General features: G+C 45.4%; 1 protein-coding gene across 3 annotated transcripts in view; it reads left to right on the top strand.

The window, feature by feature from the left end:
- CHAT (choline O-acetyltransferase) overlaps positions 1-19,735 on the top strand; it is a 60,783-nt gene that overhangs the window by 14,329 nt on the left and 26,719 nt on the right. For all 3 annotated transcript variants that reach the window (XM_056130459.1, XM_056130458.1, XM_056130457.1), the window contains exons 6-7: positions 1,489-1,669; positions 3,645-3,822. In XM_056130459.1, the coding sequence (XP_055986434.1) occupies positions 1,489-1,669; positions 3,645-3,822 (359 nt within the window). The remainder of the gene's footprint in view (positions 1-1,488; positions 1,670-3,644; positions 3,823-19,735) is intronic.

Below are 19,735 nucleotides of genomic sequence, written 5' to 3' on the forward strand. Positions count from 1 at the left end.
TCCTTTCTTTCTCATCCCCCCACCACCATCCCGGGGGGCTGTAGGGACTCATGGAACCCAGGATCAGCGCAGGCCCTCTGTGCTACCTTCCCCGTGCCACTCCCATGGAGCCCCCACCCCCCACCCCCCAGGCCTCTGCTCCCTCCTGCTCTTCCTACCTGCCCTCCCACTGCTTTGCCCAACAGTGATTCCAAATCCTTAGCATCAGCCTTCTAAGGGCCAGTCGCGAGGAGGAGGGACATGGACTGGTAACCTTGTGGCCTTCAACCACTGCCAGCCTGGACCCCAGACTCAAATGTGTATCGGCATAGACACACCTGCTGCCTATATGTGGTGTCCACATGAAGGTCACCATGACCAATGATTTTATTTCATTTTATTTGGGGAGGATGGGCCTTCTAGGCAGTGCTGAGGGGCCTCATCAGTGATTCTCAGCCAGTAAAACCCATGGGTCAGGTGAATGAGACCAGTTGTAGTTACTGGCATATCGAATACACAATAGATAGCTTGCCAGGCTCTTCCGTGCGGGCGGAATACTCTCGGCAGCTTGCCAGTCTTTCCGAGAGGGATAGAGGCTTTTGGGGCGACCTCTAATCGCCCTCGTAGGTGTTACCATATTTGAACCCTATCAAATATGGTATGACAATTCCGGAAAATGGGTATTTAGTGTTTTATGATGTGTCGTACGGCCGCTTCGTGGCCGCGCGGGTCTGGAAAGCGTCCTAGAGTGTGGTGGTGGCTGGATAGTGGAGGTAGTGTCGGTAGTGTCTGCCAGTGGGGTATTTATCTGGTCCCGATAGGGGTAGGGTGGGTCTTCTGTGCGCAATCCGATCCCTGGGTGGTTGGTGGAAGCAGACAGGGCATGGTAGGGTGGGGCTCCTGATTAGAATCCCTTTGTCACCTGTGGTTGGTGGAAGCAAGCAGAGGATCTCTGTCCCTTGGTCCGCCGAGCCTGGAGTCCAAGCTCTCAGAGAGTTCCGCTTATCTTGTTCTGTGGGTCTTCAGTCGATCTTCATCAAGATCATGAACGATCGGTTTGAGGCTCTTCATGTTCCCAGAGCGAACAGATGCCATTGGGCTACACTAACACGCAACAGGGACAAATGGAGACTTACTGGCGCCCGCTTGAGCAAATCGACGACTAACGGGAAGTTAAGTGATTAAGTGATTACGTGAAAACCCATGGAAGGAAGAACGGAAGGAAGGAAGGAAGGAAGGAAGGAAGGAAGGAAGGAGCAGAAGTGGGAAAGGAATAAGGAGGGAGGAAAAGATGGAGGTTAAAAGGTAGAAGGAAGGAAAAAGAAATGAGGAGGAGTTGGAGGAGGAATATGAAGAGGGAAGAAAAAAGTACACAAGTATAGTACGTACTGCTAGAGAAAGTGGGGAGTGGAGTTTAGTGGCCATCCCAATGCAGTTCTGGTTCTTGTGGCCCATTTAGTCAGTAGAACTGATGCTGTCTTCCAATCTGATTCTCCCCTCTCTCTCCAGCCACTCCATCCCCACCGACTGCGCCAAGGGCCAGCTGTCAGGGCAGCCCCTCTGTATGAAGCAGTACTATGGGCTCTTCTCCTCCTACCGGCTCCCCGGTCACACCCAGGACACCCTGGTGGCCCAGAAGAGCAGCGTCATGCCTGAGCCAGAGCACGTCATTGTGGCCTGTTGCAATCAGGTGAGCAGCCTCTTGCCACAGAGTCCTAAAGAGAGGGTGCTCGAGCAGGGTGCTCGAGCAGGGCACCCCTGACTGTTCCGTGCTCTCTCATTTCTCCCTATTGGTGGGTGAGGAGATGCCTTCCTTGAGGATGGCTTCATGGGGCTCCCATTTCAGCCATGACTGGTAAGATTAGGTTGAAAGATTATGGGTCTCGGGATTGCTCATGACACGCAGCATGGCTTCTGTCCCTCCACCTACAGTTACCCAGCTCTCATCCCCAAGATCATACACACACACACACACACACACACACACACACACACACACACACACTTTTGCTAACTGGCTGTCAGGTCCTACAGCACCTGCATGCAGGGGAGTCTTGCTATCTGTTCAGCAGAAGAGAGAGTGAGATTTGGACAAGTTCAGGGACTTGCCTGAGGGTGAGAAGGACCCCAAGTTGTGGTCAAGACCACAAGCCCTCTCTCCTGTTCCTATAGCTCATGTCTTCAGATTGAGTTGGGTTCCAAGAAACCAACAACGGCCCACAGGCAGAGGGGTTCTGGAGACAGGTTGAGTGTGTAGGCTCCTGACTGTCACAGGTACCCACCAAACTGTATTTCTCCATACGGAGACTCCACTCAGTACTGCAATTGACAAAAAGCTGCTTTATATTGATTTTTGCTAAATTCCAAAGGCTCCATGGAATTTGTTCTACAGTGTTCTCTTCTTGGGCCCATCCTATATATTCTGCCTAAGTCACTAGCTCGGGGAAAAGCTATCATCTAAGAGTGGCTGTCCCTGGATTGAACGCCCAGCGGACATCTGACCTGAAACCCCAAGACGTTTGTGTTTGATGCACAATTATAAGAACCTTCTTCCATATTCACTGAGAAGTCAACACTTTTCAGGCCCCCCAAAACCCGAGCATCCCTCCCTGGCACAAACTCTCAGGACTTCTCTGCACCAACCACACAGGCATTTCTCAAGGGATGGAACAGAGTACTCATGTCCGTGGAATGAAAATTATGTTGAACCAGGGCCTAAACTTAAGACCCTTTACAAAGCCCCCAACTTGACCTTTGAAGCTATTCCATACCACTTCCCAGTTACTCGCAGATCACACAGACACAGAAGGTCTAGGCTCACCTCTGAAGAGCATTCTGCATGTTTTTTCCCGTTTCAGTCTTCCTCCACATTTTGTTTTCTGATTTCCCACATTTTAATTGCTCCACTCACCAAGGTATATGACATCTCTCTGTAGCAGTATCCAGAGCTAGTTAATTCTTTTCACTGCTGGGCAGGCACATACTGGACAAATACACTGCTGTTTTAATTGGCTAGCCCCCTACTGGAGAACACTGAGGCTTGTTCTAACTTTTTGCTGCAGCAAATAAGGCAGATATGATATTCCTATTCCTTATTCATCTTATAGACAACGGTATCTGTTTCTCTAAGCCTTAGGCTATTGTATGCCTTTATATGGATTTTTCATTTTGCGAGTGCCTTTCAATAGCACTGTGCCAGTTTATACTCAGTTCCTCACACATGGTTTTACACTCACCAGGCACCACAAAACCAAGTTGTCTTTGAGCTGGATTCAATCTGTCTTTCTTTGCTTTGGGGCAACTCGGAGTCCAGCACAGTCAACAGTGTTGGATTGGAGCATGGTAACGGCTGCTCCGTCTGTGGCACTTCCCTGGTGTAACCCTGCCAGAGCAAACCGCAGTCTTGAATCACTGCCCAACCTCCTCGCTTGTGGACTATGAGCACTGAAGGGGACTGTACAGATGAAACAAAAATAAAGCAAAATACAACAAACAAAACCTTGTTGGGTTCACCCCCAGATTGTCAAATGCAGACTCAAAGTTTGGGAATGTTGGGACGGTGGGCCTAAGCACCCCAACCCTGAGCTCAAGTGCCCTGAGCTCAGTGAAGGCCCAGTCTCGGGCCAGCTGCTGTGAGTGATGTGTTTGACCTGTTTCCCCCACAGTTCTTTGTCTTGGATGTTGTCATTAATTTCCGCCGTCTCAGTGAGGGGGATCTGTTCACTCAGTTGAGAAAGATAGTCAAAATGGCTTCCAACGAGGATGAACGCTTGCCTCCAATCGGCCTGCTGACGTCCGACGGGAGGAGCGAGTGGGCTGAGGCCAGGACGGTCCTCGTGAAAGGTTAGCCGCAGTGCCCAGTGCGTCTCCATGCTCATCTCATCCTCATGCCCATTGGCTTTCTCTCCTGCAGGCTGGGGCACCATGGCCTCATCCTCATTGGCCATAGCATGGGGAGCTCAGGCCTCCCTCCAATTGGCATGGAAGCCTGGGGGAGAGCAACGTTTGAGCAAGAGGGAGGCTGGGCGCAATGAGGCTGGTGTGTCTGCCTGGTGGGCAGGGTTGGTATTCACTGGGAGGGGTCTGAGTTGCTGGGAGAGCTTTCAGATGCGGAGTTGGGATAGAGCCCACCTCGGAGGGTGGTTGTTACTTCCTTTGTGTGACTTTTCAAACCCTTTTTATCTTCAAGTTCAACCCTCTGGCTGGCTGCTGATCTTATGAAGTTTCCAAGCAATCCCAATAACAATCTGAAATGTTTTAAATAATTCTTTGGAGACTGCTTTTCAAATCCAAAGCCAGCCTGAGTCTGGCTGAACTGGAGACTGGAGGAACAGGCTTCCTTGCTTGCGTGTATTTGAGATTCTGGGCTGAGGGGCTAGACTTCTGTGAGCTTTCTCTGACCTGATCCAGCAACTTTCATTCTGCCAAAGAATGAAACTCCTTTTAAAATCCTTGAGTGTCTGCAAGCTGGTGACCTGGTGCAAGGCCTGGAGAGTGGCAGAGAGAGGAGAAAGCTCTGCCCCTGATCAGCCCAGAGGAAAGAACAGCCCCCAAGAGATGAGCGTTCATGGGGAGGACCATCCATGCACAGTCCTGCGAGGTTGGCCTTGGCAGGGATAGAGAAGCAGGTGCCACCCAAGTGTTTCATGCCTTCAGGGAGGCGAGGGAACTGTGCCTGGGAGGAGGCTTTCAAGGCCTTTGCAGAAAAGGATGTGAATTGAGCACAAAGCCCTGTGACATGAGTGAGAGGGCTAGGAGGGAGGCGGACCTATTTTCTGTGCTTGTCCTAGTGGAGAGCAGCTTGGCCAGTGCCAGTGGAAGGATGACCGCTGGCCGGAAGAACGGGAAGGTGGTTTCTCTCCCAAGGGAGTTCTACCCCCAGAGCTGGCTGCGTCCCAGCCTGGTCCAGGACTCAGGTGTCTGCCCCTCTCGCACTCCGCTAACATCTTCCTTCCCACCAGCACTTTCAGTTACCTGGTCCTGTCTTCTCACCTCAGTTGCCTTTCTCACTCTCTGAACTCTTCATGTGTTCTGTTCCTGTGAACGATCTGCCTCTCCTTCTCCCACTCCTTCAGCTCGGGCAGAAAAGAGTCTGATCTTTGGTCTAGCTTCTAACTCTGATGGGCCCAACAAATCATAGTTGTTGAATAAAAGAGCAAAGGATTCCCAAGAATGAAGGGTTCTCAATAATTCGCTGGTATTTCTTGCTTACCAGTGAATTCTTTCATTCCGTTATTGGGCACCTAGAGAATACTTGCTTACTAAGTCAGGAACTGCATTGGCCATTGAGAGGTGTGAGTGCTGGCCCTGTTTGCACAGACTTAGCAGCCCTGTGCGGGCATTAAGAACTTATCCTTTGAAAGGGAGTTAATTCCCTGAGGAGACCGTGGTGTAATCAGATCCCACTCTACTTGCCTCCAGGGACAGAGGCAGGCATCAAAATAATCGCCTCTGCTTCCAGTGTGGTTTCCACTTTATTAGCTGGCCAGGCCCAAACCACCTCCCTGCAGGACTGGCCGGGGTTGCCTTAGGTCTAAGTGGCTGGGCTGCGCAAATTGGAATTAATTTGTTAATGGCACTTGATCTGGCTTTCGGAGTGGAAGTACTGTTTCTGAGGAAAGTGTGATAGAAAGGAGGGGGCTTAGGAGACTTCCCTTTGGAGAGCTGATTAATCCAGTTAGCACTGACCATGTCGTCTGCATGGCAGGAAACCAATCCTTTACAAGGCAGTCCTATCTGGAGCAGCACCTTGCCACCAAAGGGAAACCACTTAGGAAACATTTTCAATGTAAACGTGAAATATTATATTTCTCTAGGCTAGGGTTGAGAGTGAAGATGGAAAGACGTGGGCAGGATCTAGTCTTATTTCAAAACAAAAGAAACAGGAAGAATACAAAAATGTGAGAATGATTCCTAAGTTTTTTTTACTTGAGCAATTGAGTACAATTCACTGGAATTCAGGACCCCAGCTGAGGAAGTGGCTGTAGAATGGAGAACTCCTTTCGAAGGATGTTACATTTGAGATGCCCTGATTCATCTAAGTGGAGATGTCAAATTAGATCTATGTGTCTAGAACTCAAGAGAGAGGCCAGTACAAAGATATAAATCTGAGAGCTATCAGCACATAAGTGATATTTAAAGTCAGGGACCTGGATGAGATCATCTAGCAACAGAAGAACAGGTCCTTGGAGGTCAAATCGAGCAAGACGTAAAAAGATTCAGAAGGGACAGCTCTTGAAGCCAAGGGAAAAAAAATAGGAGATGAGTCACAAAAATCCAAGAGAGAAGGGGGGAAGTGACCAGCCGCATGGAAATGCTGCTGAGAGTTTTAGCATGAACAGGGCAAAGAGACTCTGGGCTTGGCAACCTTAAGACCTGGGTGACCTTCACGAAGGTTGGGATGGAGAAGCAAGCAGAATGGATAGCTGTATGCTGGTAGAAGTGACTCAACAGAAGAATGAAATTGTTGATAAGATGATCAATGAGCAGAATCAGTACATGTGAGTCGCTCTTGAGACATTTTAGTATTAAATGGAACAGTGCAATGGGGGAATTTCTGGAAGAGGTTGGAAGTCAAGACAAGTGTTTTTTACTAGGAGAAGCAAGTGTATAATTGTGTGTAGATCGATGCATGACAGTAACTCCACTGAACAAAATTCTTAATGAGGAGAAAAGAGAGCAGAGGAATTGGGGTTCTTGCTAATGCAAAGAAAGGTAACCTAGACAATAAGAGGCCTATGGTGGGGTACAGAGCAAACATGGGCTGAGGTCCATGGAGCTCATGCTGTGGTCGCACGAGTATAAAGTGCCATGCTGCTTCTGGACTAAGATCCACAGAACAGCACCATGAGCAGAGGGAGATGAGATACTAAGACAATAGAGAATGTGTGATATAGCCCCTTAGAAAGTGAGAAAGAGCACTTGGGAAACATGATAAGACTTATAGGTTGTACTGAGCTCACATGAGGGTTTGGGACCATACATTTTAGGTCATATCGAAGTTCTGCAATTCCCCCCAGTACCAACATTTAACTCTTTGGGTTTGGGAAAGAGAATGTGGGTCATTCAGTCCAGGTAAGGTGAATATAATGGGGAAAGAGGGAATTATGGTAATGGATATGATGTTGAAATCTGAACTGAGAGAGGAGGTGTACTGATCTGCTTGGGCTACTTTGACACCATGCCAAAGACTTAACTAACAGAAATATAGATACATATTTTTATTATTTAGGAGGCTATAAATCTAAGGTGTTGGCAGGATTGGTTTTGGTTTCTTCTGAAATACCTCTCCTTGACTTATCGGTGGCTAGTCATCTTTTTCCTATGGAAACTCTGTCCCAATTTTCTCTACTTATAAGGCCCCCAGTCGTGGTTGATAAACATCCACCTTCATGAGATCAGTTTATCTTTAATGCCTCTATAAAGACCCCATTGCCAAATAGTCTGATTTGGAGGTTCTAGGAGTTTGGACTTCAGCTCAGGAATTAGGGGTTAATACAGTTCAACCTGAACAGGAAGGAAGTGAAATACAGAGAGAGGGTAGAGATAGGGAGGTAGGTATGGGCTTTGGGCATGTAAATGGATTTTGGTGTCAGTGAGTGAGACATTCTGCAGTGGGAAATGACAGAGACAGATTTTGTTAGTTTTGGTGTTTGGTTTCAGAGCCATACCTTGGTGTGCGCAGAACTTGCTCCTGGCTCTGTGCTCAGGGATAACTCCTGGCAGTGCTTGGGAGACCATATGTGGTGCTGGGTTTTGAAACCCGATTGGTCATATGCAAGCCTCATCTGCTGTACTATCTCTCCGGCCCCTCAGCAACAGAGGTGTAAACCAGAAAGTCAAGAGTGTGGTTTGGTTCAGGCTGCTCGACACTGTAACACAGAGGGAGTGGGCCTATCCTGGCTGCGATAAGACTACCTATGATGTGGGCATGGTGCTGAGGCTGGACAGACAGTAGGGAGGTGGAGGGCCTGAGAGAGGAGGGGAGTAGCTGGGTCATCCTCCTGAATATTCAAGTGACTGGAATAATGATGCAAGCAGTGACGGGAGAGAGAAAGAGAGCCAGAATCTCACCTCTTCAAGATGGTCCATTGTAAGAAGCTCCGTGGAACATAGCAATGAGGAAAATGTTCCCATAGGGCATGAGGGGCTTAACAGTCACAATAAAAAAACAGTAGGAATAAAAATCACTTAGATGTAGGAATTAGAAGGAAGGAGCCACCTACCTGACTCCCAGTAAGAAAATAAAGCAAGTCTGTTCAAAGACACAAGGAAGTGGGACCCAGGGGTGGGGTGGGGTGCCACTGTCCCACTGAGGGAGGTGGTGGAAACACTTCTGGAAGAGATTAATGGTGTAAGAGAAGGCAACTCTCATTAGATGCTGCAAGGATTCGGGAAGGAAGGAAGGAAAAGGTAAAGACAGTCCACACAGGGACACTGGAGTGTCAAGGCATCAGAGTGCGAGTGAGAGGCCCAGGGACAATGGTAGTTTCCCTAAAGTTGCTCCAAGTCCTTTTTTCTGGGAAGTCGCTCCCTCTATACTTGGTCTGACTGAGGTTGCAGTGAGGAACTATTTTTTCTGACATAGAGAAACATCCCATTTAACACTCCATAATGGGATCAGTTCTTAAGAGCATCTCAGGAAAACACCAGGTCTCCAACTTCCTATGGCCTGGATAGAGAAGGATGCCCTTGGTCCCGAGTCCAAGAAGGCCTGTCCAGCTGATGGTCCTGGCCAAATTCAGATCCTCTTGTTCAGCTTGAACTCAGACAAAATCTGCCCTAAAAAGGATAAGTCTCGTCCGTGGTGAGCACCCAGTCTCATCCTCTGGCATGGCATTGAAAGGGTGAAGGTCACCAAGGGCCAATAACCACCAGAGTGACCCCACCATCAAGCCAAGAAGCCAGCCATATGAGACCACATCCATGCCCTTCCTCTGCCCCCAACCTCTCACCCTGAGTGCAGCAAGTTACATATCCTTGCAGTGTGGGCTCAGGGTACCAGTTGCCATCCTTATGATCAATCTGATCATCAAGGAGCAACACTGACTCCCGTCGGGAGAGGGGCTTGGACCTGAGAGCTACAAGACCTGTCAGGACTGTTGCTGTACCCGCCTCCCCTCACTGCCAACCCAGGCCTGATGAGGAAACTGGAATGAGAATCATTGTCAGGACAAGACTGCACAGGATGAAAACGAAGGAATGTCTCCAAGAGGAATGTGAGAGGGGTGTGAAGGCCTCACCCCACTGCCTCTCATAGCCCAGGAAGGTTTTCTGTGCCAGGAGAAACTTGAGGCTAACCCTGTGTAATTGAGGTAATTGCAATGAGGGATGGCCTAGGCCATCAGCATCATCTAGAGGGTTCCTTTTCCAAAAAGAGCGGGGAGGCTGCAAGCAGATAGCTCAGAGAGCTCATTCCTTGCATGCAGGGACCCAGGTTTAATCTCTGACGCTGCATGATGCCCCTAGTACGAGCTTTGAGCACCCCTGAGCACCACCAGGTAAGCCCTCTGCCCCCAAACCAAAACCAAAGAAAATAACAAAGTTTCCTGGGTCCTAGTGATTTTGCAGTGAGAGAGGAGTGAGACCCAGAAATTGTGTATCCTCACTTTTGCTTTTCATTTCTTTAACTGATTTGTTTTTGTATTGGGGCTATACCTTAAAGATGTTTTGGAGGTTACTCTGAACTCTGTGCTCAGTAGTTTATTTCTGTGGAGCTTGGGGGAATCAATCATATGGTGCCAGGAATCAGACTCGTGCCTCCTGTGTGTGAAGCATGCACTCATCCCACTGAGCTATTTTGCCTATTGTAAGATTCTGTCTCTTTAAGACCCCCTCACATGTATCCCCGGGGTGAACCCACTAACTCAGGTATTAGCAGCTTCTCTCTATGACTGAATGCTTTGTCCTGGGTCATGTGCTAGGTGTTTTATGTCTCTTGTGTCCTTGAATGAGTTGGGGGCTTCCACCCCACTAATCTCTTCCTCTGGTTGAGGTGGTTCTTAACCTGGGAGGTAATTAGTGATAACGCTGAGGTAGACCCTGGGGCACCTGTCACCCAAGTCTGGGATCTGGCAAAGCCTGGCATACAGGAGCTAGTTGGTACTTGGGGCCTGGGAGACTTTTACATATCCTTGTAGGACCTCCCTCCTTGCTAGTTCACTGAGAAGCTGTGGCCTCCTTGAACCCAGGAGGAGTCAACACCGTTATCCTGGCTGGGAAATTTGATTAGACATTCGGCCCTGAGTCTGGAAGACTACAGCGCTTGTCAATTTGTACGAAAAGAATGGCCAGCTCTGAGAGCCTGCCCTCCCTCCAGTGCCCGCTACCCACCGGCTTTCCTGGGTGCTGCTGCGGAGATCCTTGGAACAGACTTCGGAGGCAGATGCTTTCCATTGACACAGTCCCGTAAATATTTATCCCCAACAGCCAATTAGAGCTGAGCCACTGCATCCAAGAAGGGAACTGACAGAAGGCGGCTGCGGCTGTGGAAGTCTCGGTCATGGTTTACCAGAACCACTTGGGGTGGGGCCTTTTGCTATTAGAATATTGTCATCTAGAGCCAGGCAAGTCGGCTGATTTTAAAACCAATTACACATTAGCAAGAACAGCCTCTGATTTAATTGGCACAGAAATACCTCCTGGGATCTTGAAGCTCGATGCTGCTTGCTTTCTCTGGGGTGGGGGTGGGGGCAAGGCCAGGGTCTCCTGCCCACAGGGGAAGCATGAAGGCTGTTATGGATGAAAGCGGCAGGCGGGCAATGCACGTGGGCCAGGGCAGGAAGCGGGTCCTTGGCTGGCTCCACCTCTGTCCCCAAGAGCCTGGGTTTGCAGGGTAGGACCTGGAGTGCTTTGGTCAGAGGGAGGCAGAAGGGCAGCAGAACAGGTGGTCTGGAGCCTGGTATTCAACTAAATGGCAACTCTTATTAGATTTGGGGAAACACTCTGGGGATGCTTTGCTCAAGGCTCACATCCTCTCTGGAAAAATCTGATGAGCTGGAAATGACACCTACCAAATGACTGTGTGCCGTGCTCCATGACTACAGCCATAGCCTTGGACCACGTGGTGTCTTCACCTTCCACCAACCTCTCACCTTTAGGACTAGGTGCTGGTTGGCTGCCCAGCCTTCCCACCTTCCACACCCTCTGTAGCACATGCTTTTTAAAAAAAAAAATTTATTAGTGAAACACCAGTTGTAGATTTACAAATTTTTGTTCTTGGTTTTCGATTATACAGTGATCAAATACCCATCCCTCCACCAGTGCCCATTTTCCACCACCATGGATCCCAGTATCCCTCCCACACCCATCCCGCCCATCCCACCCTGCCTCTGTGGCAGGGCATTCCCTTTTGTTCTCTCTCTCCTTTTGGGTGTTGTGGTCTGCAAAAGAGGCATTGAGTGGCAATCATGTTCAGTCCATAGTCTACTTTCAACATGCATCTCCCTTCCTCCCTCCCTTCCTCCCATCCTCCAGACACCCTTTATTTGGTGCTCCCTTCTCTATCTGAGCTGCCCTTTCCCCTAGAATGCCCGGCTGGCCGCTAAGATATGGATTAATCCTCCTGGTACTGATCTCAGCTATTCTTGGGTATTAATCTCCTATTTTGTTACTTTATGTCCCCCAGATGGATGCAATCTTTCTATGTCTATCCCTCTCTTTCTGACTCATTTCGCTTAGCATGATACTTTCCATGTGGTACCACTTGTATGTAAAATTCATGACTTCATCTTTCCTAAGGGCTGGAGCGATAGCACAGCTGTAGGGCATTTGCCTTACAAGCGGCCAACATGGCCGACCCGAGTTCGATTCCTCCGCCCCTCTCAGAGAGCCCGGCAAGCTACCGAGAGTATTGGATATGCCAGACACAGTAACAACAAAGTCTCCAGTGGAGACGTTACTGGGCCCGCTCGAGCAAATCGACGATCAACGGGAGGGCCTTTACCTTTACCATCTTTCCTAACAGTGTAGCACATGCTTTAACCTGCACTCCTAACCTTATTGCCCGCCGTGGTGTCGTAGGATATCCCAAGGGGGCCACACCTGAAAACTGCCTAAGTGGGAGACTATGGCATGAATGTAGAGCTCCACCAGTAGGATGGGGTGAGGGGGCGGGTTGCACAAGAAGGAAACAAGGTGAGAAGGGCCCTGGTCAGAGAAAGGTGGAGAAACGCTGCTTTCAACAACCATCTTTCCTCCGTGCTAGCTCCCAACACTCCAGCTCTCACTACCCATTTCGTGGGCAGCTCAATAATATTTTGAAGGCAGCTGGGAGGCATTTTTGTTTTGTTTGTTTTTAATCTCCTGCCTTTCCCCCACCTCTCCAACCTTCCCCCCTAATTCTGGAAGTATAATGACTCTTTAGATCTTCCTTGTGGAAAAGAGAGTTAGAGTTCAAATGAAACTCAAAAATTGAGTTTTTAAAACTTAGATTAAATTTATATGGGGATAATTACAGATGTATATGAAATTATAAGAAATAATATCACCTGTTACTACTTCCCTTCAAGGCTAGTATCCCGCAAAACTGTAATACAGGGGCCAGCGAGATGGCTCTAGTGGTAGAGCACAGGCTCAGCAGTGCCAGGCTCTGAATTCCATTCTGGTACTGCATGGACGGCCCCAAGACTCCCCAGGTGTGGCCCTGGTAGCTCCTGGCATTTGCTCTATGCGTGCCAAAGGACTATAGCTGTGACCCTATACAAATTAAAAGAAGTAAGCAACTGTGGCATAATATCACAACTAGGATGATGCCATTAATACAGTCAAGATTCACAATGAGGGGCTGAAGGGATAGCACAGTGGGTAGGGCGTTTGCCTTGCACGCGGCCAATCTGGATTCGATTCCCAGCATCTCATATGGTCCCCTGAGCACCGCCAGGAGTAACTCCTGAGAGTGCAGAGCCAGGAGTAACCCCTGTGCATTGCCAGGTGTGACCCAAAAAGCAAAAAAAAAAAAAAAAGATTCAGAATGCTTTGGTCACAACAAGGGTCCCTCTTGTTGGCTTTTATAGTCACACCCACCTCTCTCCAAGCCCAGCCCTCCTTCGATCACTAATCTGGTTTTCATTTCTGTGACAGTGTTGTTTCAAAAATATTATATAGAGGCTTAGAGATAGTACAATGACAAAGGTGCATTCCTTTGCACGTAGCCGACCCCGGATTAGATCCCGAGCACCCTGTATGTTCTCCTGAGCATGCCAGGAGTGATCTCAGTGTGGAGAGCCAGGAATAAGCCCTGAGCACAGCCGGATGTGTCCAAAAAATATTATATAAAATGGAACCATACGGTGTGTAGCCATTTGAGTTTGCCTCTGATATTTAGCAAAATTTTCTGGAGATTCATTCAAACAGCTGCATGTATCAGTAGCTCATTCTTTCTTATGTATCTTTTGGTAGGATTTATCAAATTTGACCGTTCATCACTGAAGGATATCTAAATTGTTTCCAGTTTGGGGTCATTATAAATATAACTACTACTATAAACAGATGTGCATAGGTTTTTGTGTGATTCTGAGTTTTCATTTCAGGGAAAAGAATATCCAGAAAAGAAATTGCTAAGCCACTTGGAAACTGCATGCTTCATTTCAAAGAAAGTGTTAAAATATTTTCCAGAGTGACAGTCCCATTTTCCATTCCTATCAGCAGTGTAGGACTGACTCCATTTCTCCACATCCTTGCTAGCATGTGGGGTTGTAGCTGTTTTTATTTTTTTTAAACTTCAGCTGTTCTGATAGGTGCTTAGTGATAGGAGCTTTAATTGGCAATGCTCTAGTGACTAATGATGTTCTTTTAATGTGCTAATTTGCCATCTTTATACCCTCTCTGGTGAAATATCATTTCATGTCTTTTGCTCATTTTCTAATTGGACTGTTCAGGTTTTGTTTTGATTTTCCTTCCTGTGAGTTTTGAGAGTTGTTTAATTATTCTAGATTTTAACCTATTATTGGACAGAGATTGCAAATATTTCCTCTTGATTTGCTCATTTTTCATCACCCTTACACGGTATTTCACTTAATGAATGTTTTTATTTGTGATGAAGTCCATTTATTAAGTTTTCTTTTCCAGGCTCATACTTTCAGGGATCTGAGAACTTTTATAAAAACTTCTATAAAATATAAAAACTTTTTCTAGCTCTAGATAACCAATGAGTTTTTATCCTATATTTTTTTCTAAAAGTTTATAATATTATGTTTTGCCTTTAAGTTTGCAATCCATTTGAAAGTGATTTTTGTAAGCTGTGGGCATTTTTTTTTTTTGCCTGTAGTTATCCAGTTTCTACAGCATATGGGCCAGGAAGATACAGCAAGAGTTAAGGCATTTGTTTTGTACACAGCCCACTCAGGTCCATTCCTCAGCACCACATATGGTCCCTCAAGGACTGGCAGACCCTGAGTACAGAGCCTGGGGCAAACCCTGAGCATCATCCAATGTGGCCCAAAACAAAGATGTTAGAATAGTATTGTTTTTATCTCCAAAACATCTCGCAAGGTTTTTAGGAAGGCTGTGTGTTAAATTTGCACATCAGTTGAGAAGAATTGACATATTTACTATGACAAGTCTTCTAGTGCATTAGCAAAGTCTACTTATTTTTACTAAGATTGCTTAATAATTTGATTATTACTTAGTAGTTACAGCATACAAACTGTATGCATTTCTTTTTAGATTTATACTGAAATATTTCTTTTATATTTTTACATAATTGTAAATTGTTTTCTTTCTAATTTTGGTGACTATTTTCTCACTGGTGTGAAGGAATACAAGTGATTTTTGTATGCTTATCTTATGCCCCATGATCTTGTTAAACTCATTTATTAGTTATAGAAGATGTGATTTTAAATATATATGTCTTGAGATTTTTGCATAAATGAATACATGTGAAAATAGAAATATTTTTCCTAATTCATATATAACTCATTCCTTTTTCTGCATTGTCCCTAACTTCCAGTACTATGTAAAATAGTGGTGATAAGAATAAGCATCCTTCCTTTTCTTGATCTTAGGAGGCAAAGTGCTCAATCTTTCATGTAGAAAAAGGAATATACACCACAACTAAGTGGAGGAATTTGAAAATTTGTCAAATTTATGTTTATGGAGTTGTTCTTAGTATTTACTCATTATCCTTTTTTTTTTTTTTTTTTTTTTTTTTTTTGCTTTTTTGGGTCACACCCAGTGCACTGGAGTGATAGCACAGCGGTAGGGCGTTTGCCTTACAAGTGGCCAACATGGCAGACCAGAGTTCGATTCCTCTGCCCCTCTCAGAGAACCCGGCAAGCTACCGAGAGTATCTCGCCCGCACGGCAGAGCCTGGCAAGCTCCCCATGATGTATTCGATATGCCAAACACAGTAACAACAAGTCTCATGATGAAGACGTTACTGGGCCTGCTTGGGTCACACCCATTGATGCACAGGAGTTACTCCTGGTTTATGCACTCAGAAATCTCTCCTGGCAGTGCTTGGGGGACCATATGGGATGCTGGGAATCGAACCTGGGTCTGCCGCATGCAAGGCAAACACCCTACCTGCTGTGCTATTGCTCCAGCCCCTAGTCATTGTCCTTTTAATGTTTTCAGGGTCTATAGCGACATATCCCTGTTTTACTCTTGATATTGTGTTTTTTCTCTCTCTTTTTGCTGTAAATTTAGGGTTTTGGCCCACACCTGCCTGTGTTCAGGGCTTACTCTTGCCTCTGTGCTCAGGGGTCACTCCTGACAGAATTCAGGGGGCCATATGCAGTGTGGGAATGAGAACTGGATCAGTAACATGAAAGGCAAGTAAACTACCCACTATACTTCTCTCTAGTTTATTCTTTTGTTTTATTTGCAGTGCTGCTAGATATTTGATGTTTCAGATAAATGTCACTGTCACTGTCACTGTCCTCCCGTTGTTCATGGATTTGCTCGAGCGGGCCCAGTAATGTCTCCATTGTGACACTTGCTACTGTGTTTGGCATATCGAATACGTCACGGGTAGCTTGCCAGGCTTTGCCGTGCGGGCGAGATACTCTCGGTAACTTGCTGGGCTCTCTGAGAGGGGCGGAGGAATCGAACCTGGGTTGGCCGTGTCAGCTGCGTGCAAGGCAAATGCCCTACCTGCTGTGCTATCGCAGATAAATGTATTTTTTAATTTCCTTTTTTTCCTATTTTCAACTTCATTGATTTCTTTTCATTTTTATTTCCTTCCTCCTGTTTATATTGAGTTTAGTTTGTTCTCTTTTTGTAGGCTCTTGATTTTGTTTTTACTTTTGGGTTACACATTAGGACAATTCCTGATTTGTTCCTTAGGGGTCTATCTTGGGGTCTCTCTTGACAGTACTTTTGGAATCATACGATGCCAGGGACCAAACCCAGCCTTCTCTCATGATAATTAAAGTATTTCCTCATTGTTCTTTTGATGTTTTCAAATCTATAGTGATATCCCTGTTTCACTCTTGATATTGTTTTTTTTTCTCTCTTTTTTTTTGGGGGGGGGTGCAGTGAGGGATTTGGCCCACAACAGCCTGTGTTCAGGGCTTTCTCCTGGCCCTGTGCTCAAGCATCTCTCCTGGCAGGGCTCAGGGTACCATATGCTGTGTGGGAATGAAAACTGCATCAGTTGCATGAAGGGAATTATATGGTGTCAGGGACCAAACCTAGGCCTCTCTCTCAATGGGAATCATGCACTCCAGCCCTTGGATATTGCCCAGGCCCTCTCTAAGTTCTTTTTTTGGAGGAGTGGGACATACCCAGCAGTACTCAGAGCTTACTCCTAGCTCTGTGCTCAGGCATCACTCCTGGCACTGTTCAGAGAAACCTATGCAGGACCAGGGATCAAATCTGGGTCGGCTACCTATAAAACAAACAATTTACCTATGATACTATTTCTCCAGCCCCCCATTTGAAGTTTTTAAAGTGAAAACTTAATATAAAACATTTTCATATCATTCATTTAAGACTTTTCTTTTTTTCTAACATAATCACTTATTTCTATACATTTTTCTCTAGTAATGCTTTAACTAAAGAATTGGACTCTCATAAATTGTGAGGTGGTACATATTTTTATATGCTTTGTTTCCATTTAGAATTCTTAAATTGAGTTTTAAAGTAAACATTTAGTTGTTTTTGTTCAATTTGCAGCCACACTTGGTGGGCCTCAGTGGCTATCCCAGCTCAGCAGTGGGGAATTGCTCCCAGTGGTGCTCAGGGGACCCCAGAATGCCAGGATCAAACCCTGACCTCCTACATGACAACATAGCCTCCCACGTGTTGTGTTCTCTTTGTACCTTTTACTAAATTTGAAATTGCTTTTTTATTCATTAACTTTTTAAAATTTCCCAGAAGAATTCTCTGATCCAGGGATCTTTTTTTTTCTCCCCTCTCTAAGAGTGTTGTTTGATTCCTAACACTTTTTGGTTATTTTTCTATCATTGATTTTTCTGTCATTTTTCTTTTATTGATTTTCACCTTAACTCCAGTGGTCAGAGAACACATTTTCTATGATTTTGTTCTTTTCCGTTTATTGAGGATGTTTTATGGCTTAGGAAATGGTCTACATTGGTATGCATTTCCTAGGCACTGGAAAGGAATATGCATTCTGCTGCTTTGGGGTGGAGTGGCCCATAAATGTCAATTAGATCCTACTGATTGATGGTGTCACTGAGTTCTTTCATATTCTTGCTGTGTTTCTGCCTATTTGTTCTATCAGTTGTCAAGTGAGGCATATTGAGATCTCTAAATACTATTATGATTTGTCTATTTCTGCCTTAGGTCTATCCATTTACATGTGTTGTGATTTGCTTGGTACACACTCATTTAGGATTTTTTTGTCCTCTTGGTAAATTCACACTTCTAGTTTTATGTAATGTTCATATATGTTTCTGATGATTTTTTTCCTCTGGGTTTTACCTTGTCTAATGGCAGTGTGCTCATATTTGTTTGATTAATGTTTGCCTTATTTTTTAATTTACTTTCAATAAACCTGTGCTGTAGTACTTTTATATGATTCTTATTGATGGAATATAGCTGGGACATGATTTTTTTTTGTTTTATTTTCCCCTTACTGTTTATTTAAAAACTGTAGCTTACAAAGTTGTTCATGATAATTTGTTACAGACATTCAATATTCCAACAACAATTCCTCTGCTGTTGCATCTTCCCACCACCATTATTTCCGAATTTCCAACCACCCCTTAAGCCTGCCCCTATAGCTAGCCCTCAATAACTTTTCATATGTTGCTTATTATAGATAATTTGCTAAAAGAATGATCAGGGGCTGGAGTGATAGCACAGTGGGTATGGCATTTGCCTTGCACGCGGCCAACCAGGGTTCGATTCCCAGCATCCCATATGATCCCCCAAGCACCGCCAGGAGTAATTCCTGAGTGCAGAGCCAGGAGTGACCCCTGTGCATTGCCAGGCATGACCCAAAAGAGCAATAAATAAATAAATAAATAAATAAATAAATAAAATAAAGGTAAGAAAAGAATGATCAAAAAATATTTCCTTAGAAGAAAGTTTGAAGATCATTGTATATTACCATGGAGCCATTAAGTCCTTGTATAGGAGAACTACAAAGATGTTGTTTCAGGTTAAGGCTTCTGGATTGATATTTCGTTATTTGAGGTTGGTTGGCTTCTACATTACAGGGACATGATATTTTAATCCATTTTGTTAAACCTTTTTTTTTTTTTTTGCTTTTTGGGTCACACTGGGCGATGTACAGAAGTTACTCCTGGTTCATGCACTCAGGAATTACTCCTGGCGGTGCTCGGGGGACCATATGGGATGCTGGAAATCGAACCTAGGTCGGCTGCGTGCAAGGCAAACACCCTACCTGCTGTGCTATTGCTCCAGCCCATTTTGTTAAAATTTTTAAACTCATTTTTTTGTTTTCTGTTTTCTGGATCACATCTGGTAGAACTCAAGGACTAGGAAATACTTCCTCCTAAGTGCTTGGGGATCATTCCTACTAATGGTTGGGGAACCATGTGGTACCAGGAATGAAAGCTGGGCCTCCTGTATACGAAACATGTACTGAAACTATTGAGCTACTTCTTTGCTTCTACTGTTGATATAATTATTGTTATAGTAGGGGTTCACACAAACTTTTATTTTTTGTTTTCTGAAGTTTTTCCATCTTCTTATATTTTATTTTTGTGTGCCAGGGATCGAACTCAGGACCTCACCTATATTAAGCTTGCAATCTATCATTGAGTGCATCCCTCACTCTCTCTGTCTTTCAATTGTCTGTTTTCCTCCTATCTTTCCAAGGATTACTTGAATTTAGAATTCCATTCTTATTTATGTATTGTATATTCACCATACCTGTTTGTATAACTTTTTCTGGTAGCTTCTATGGATATTATCTATATTTACATAACTTATTACAGTTTACTATGTTGAAATATTAGAAACTTTATTATACATTTACCTGTCACTGTCACTGTCCTCCCGTTGTTCATCGATTTGCTCAAGCGGGCCCAGTAACACTGTGAGACTTGTTACTATGTTTGGCATATCGAATACGTCACGGGTAACTTGCCAGGCTTTGCTGTGCGGGCGAGATACTCTCGGTAGTTTGCCGGGCTTTCCGAGAGGGGCAGAGGAATTGAACTCGGGTCGGCCATGTTGGCTGCATGCAAGGCAAACACCTTACCCGCTGTGCTATCGCTCCAGCCCATTTACCTATTATAAAATACGTTTACCTATTATAAAAATACGTTTACCCATTATACCTATTTACATTACCCAGGTACAAATGTCATAAAAATTCATTCTA

Source organism: Sorex fumeus, unplaced genomic scaffold (genome assembly GCF_029834395.1).
Source record: "Sorex fumeus unplaced genomic scaffold, SorFum_2.1 ptg000078l, whole genome shotgun sequence".
Lineage (NCBI taxonomy): Eukaryota > Metazoa > Chordata > Mammalia > Eulipotyphla > Soricidae > Sorex > Sorex fumeus.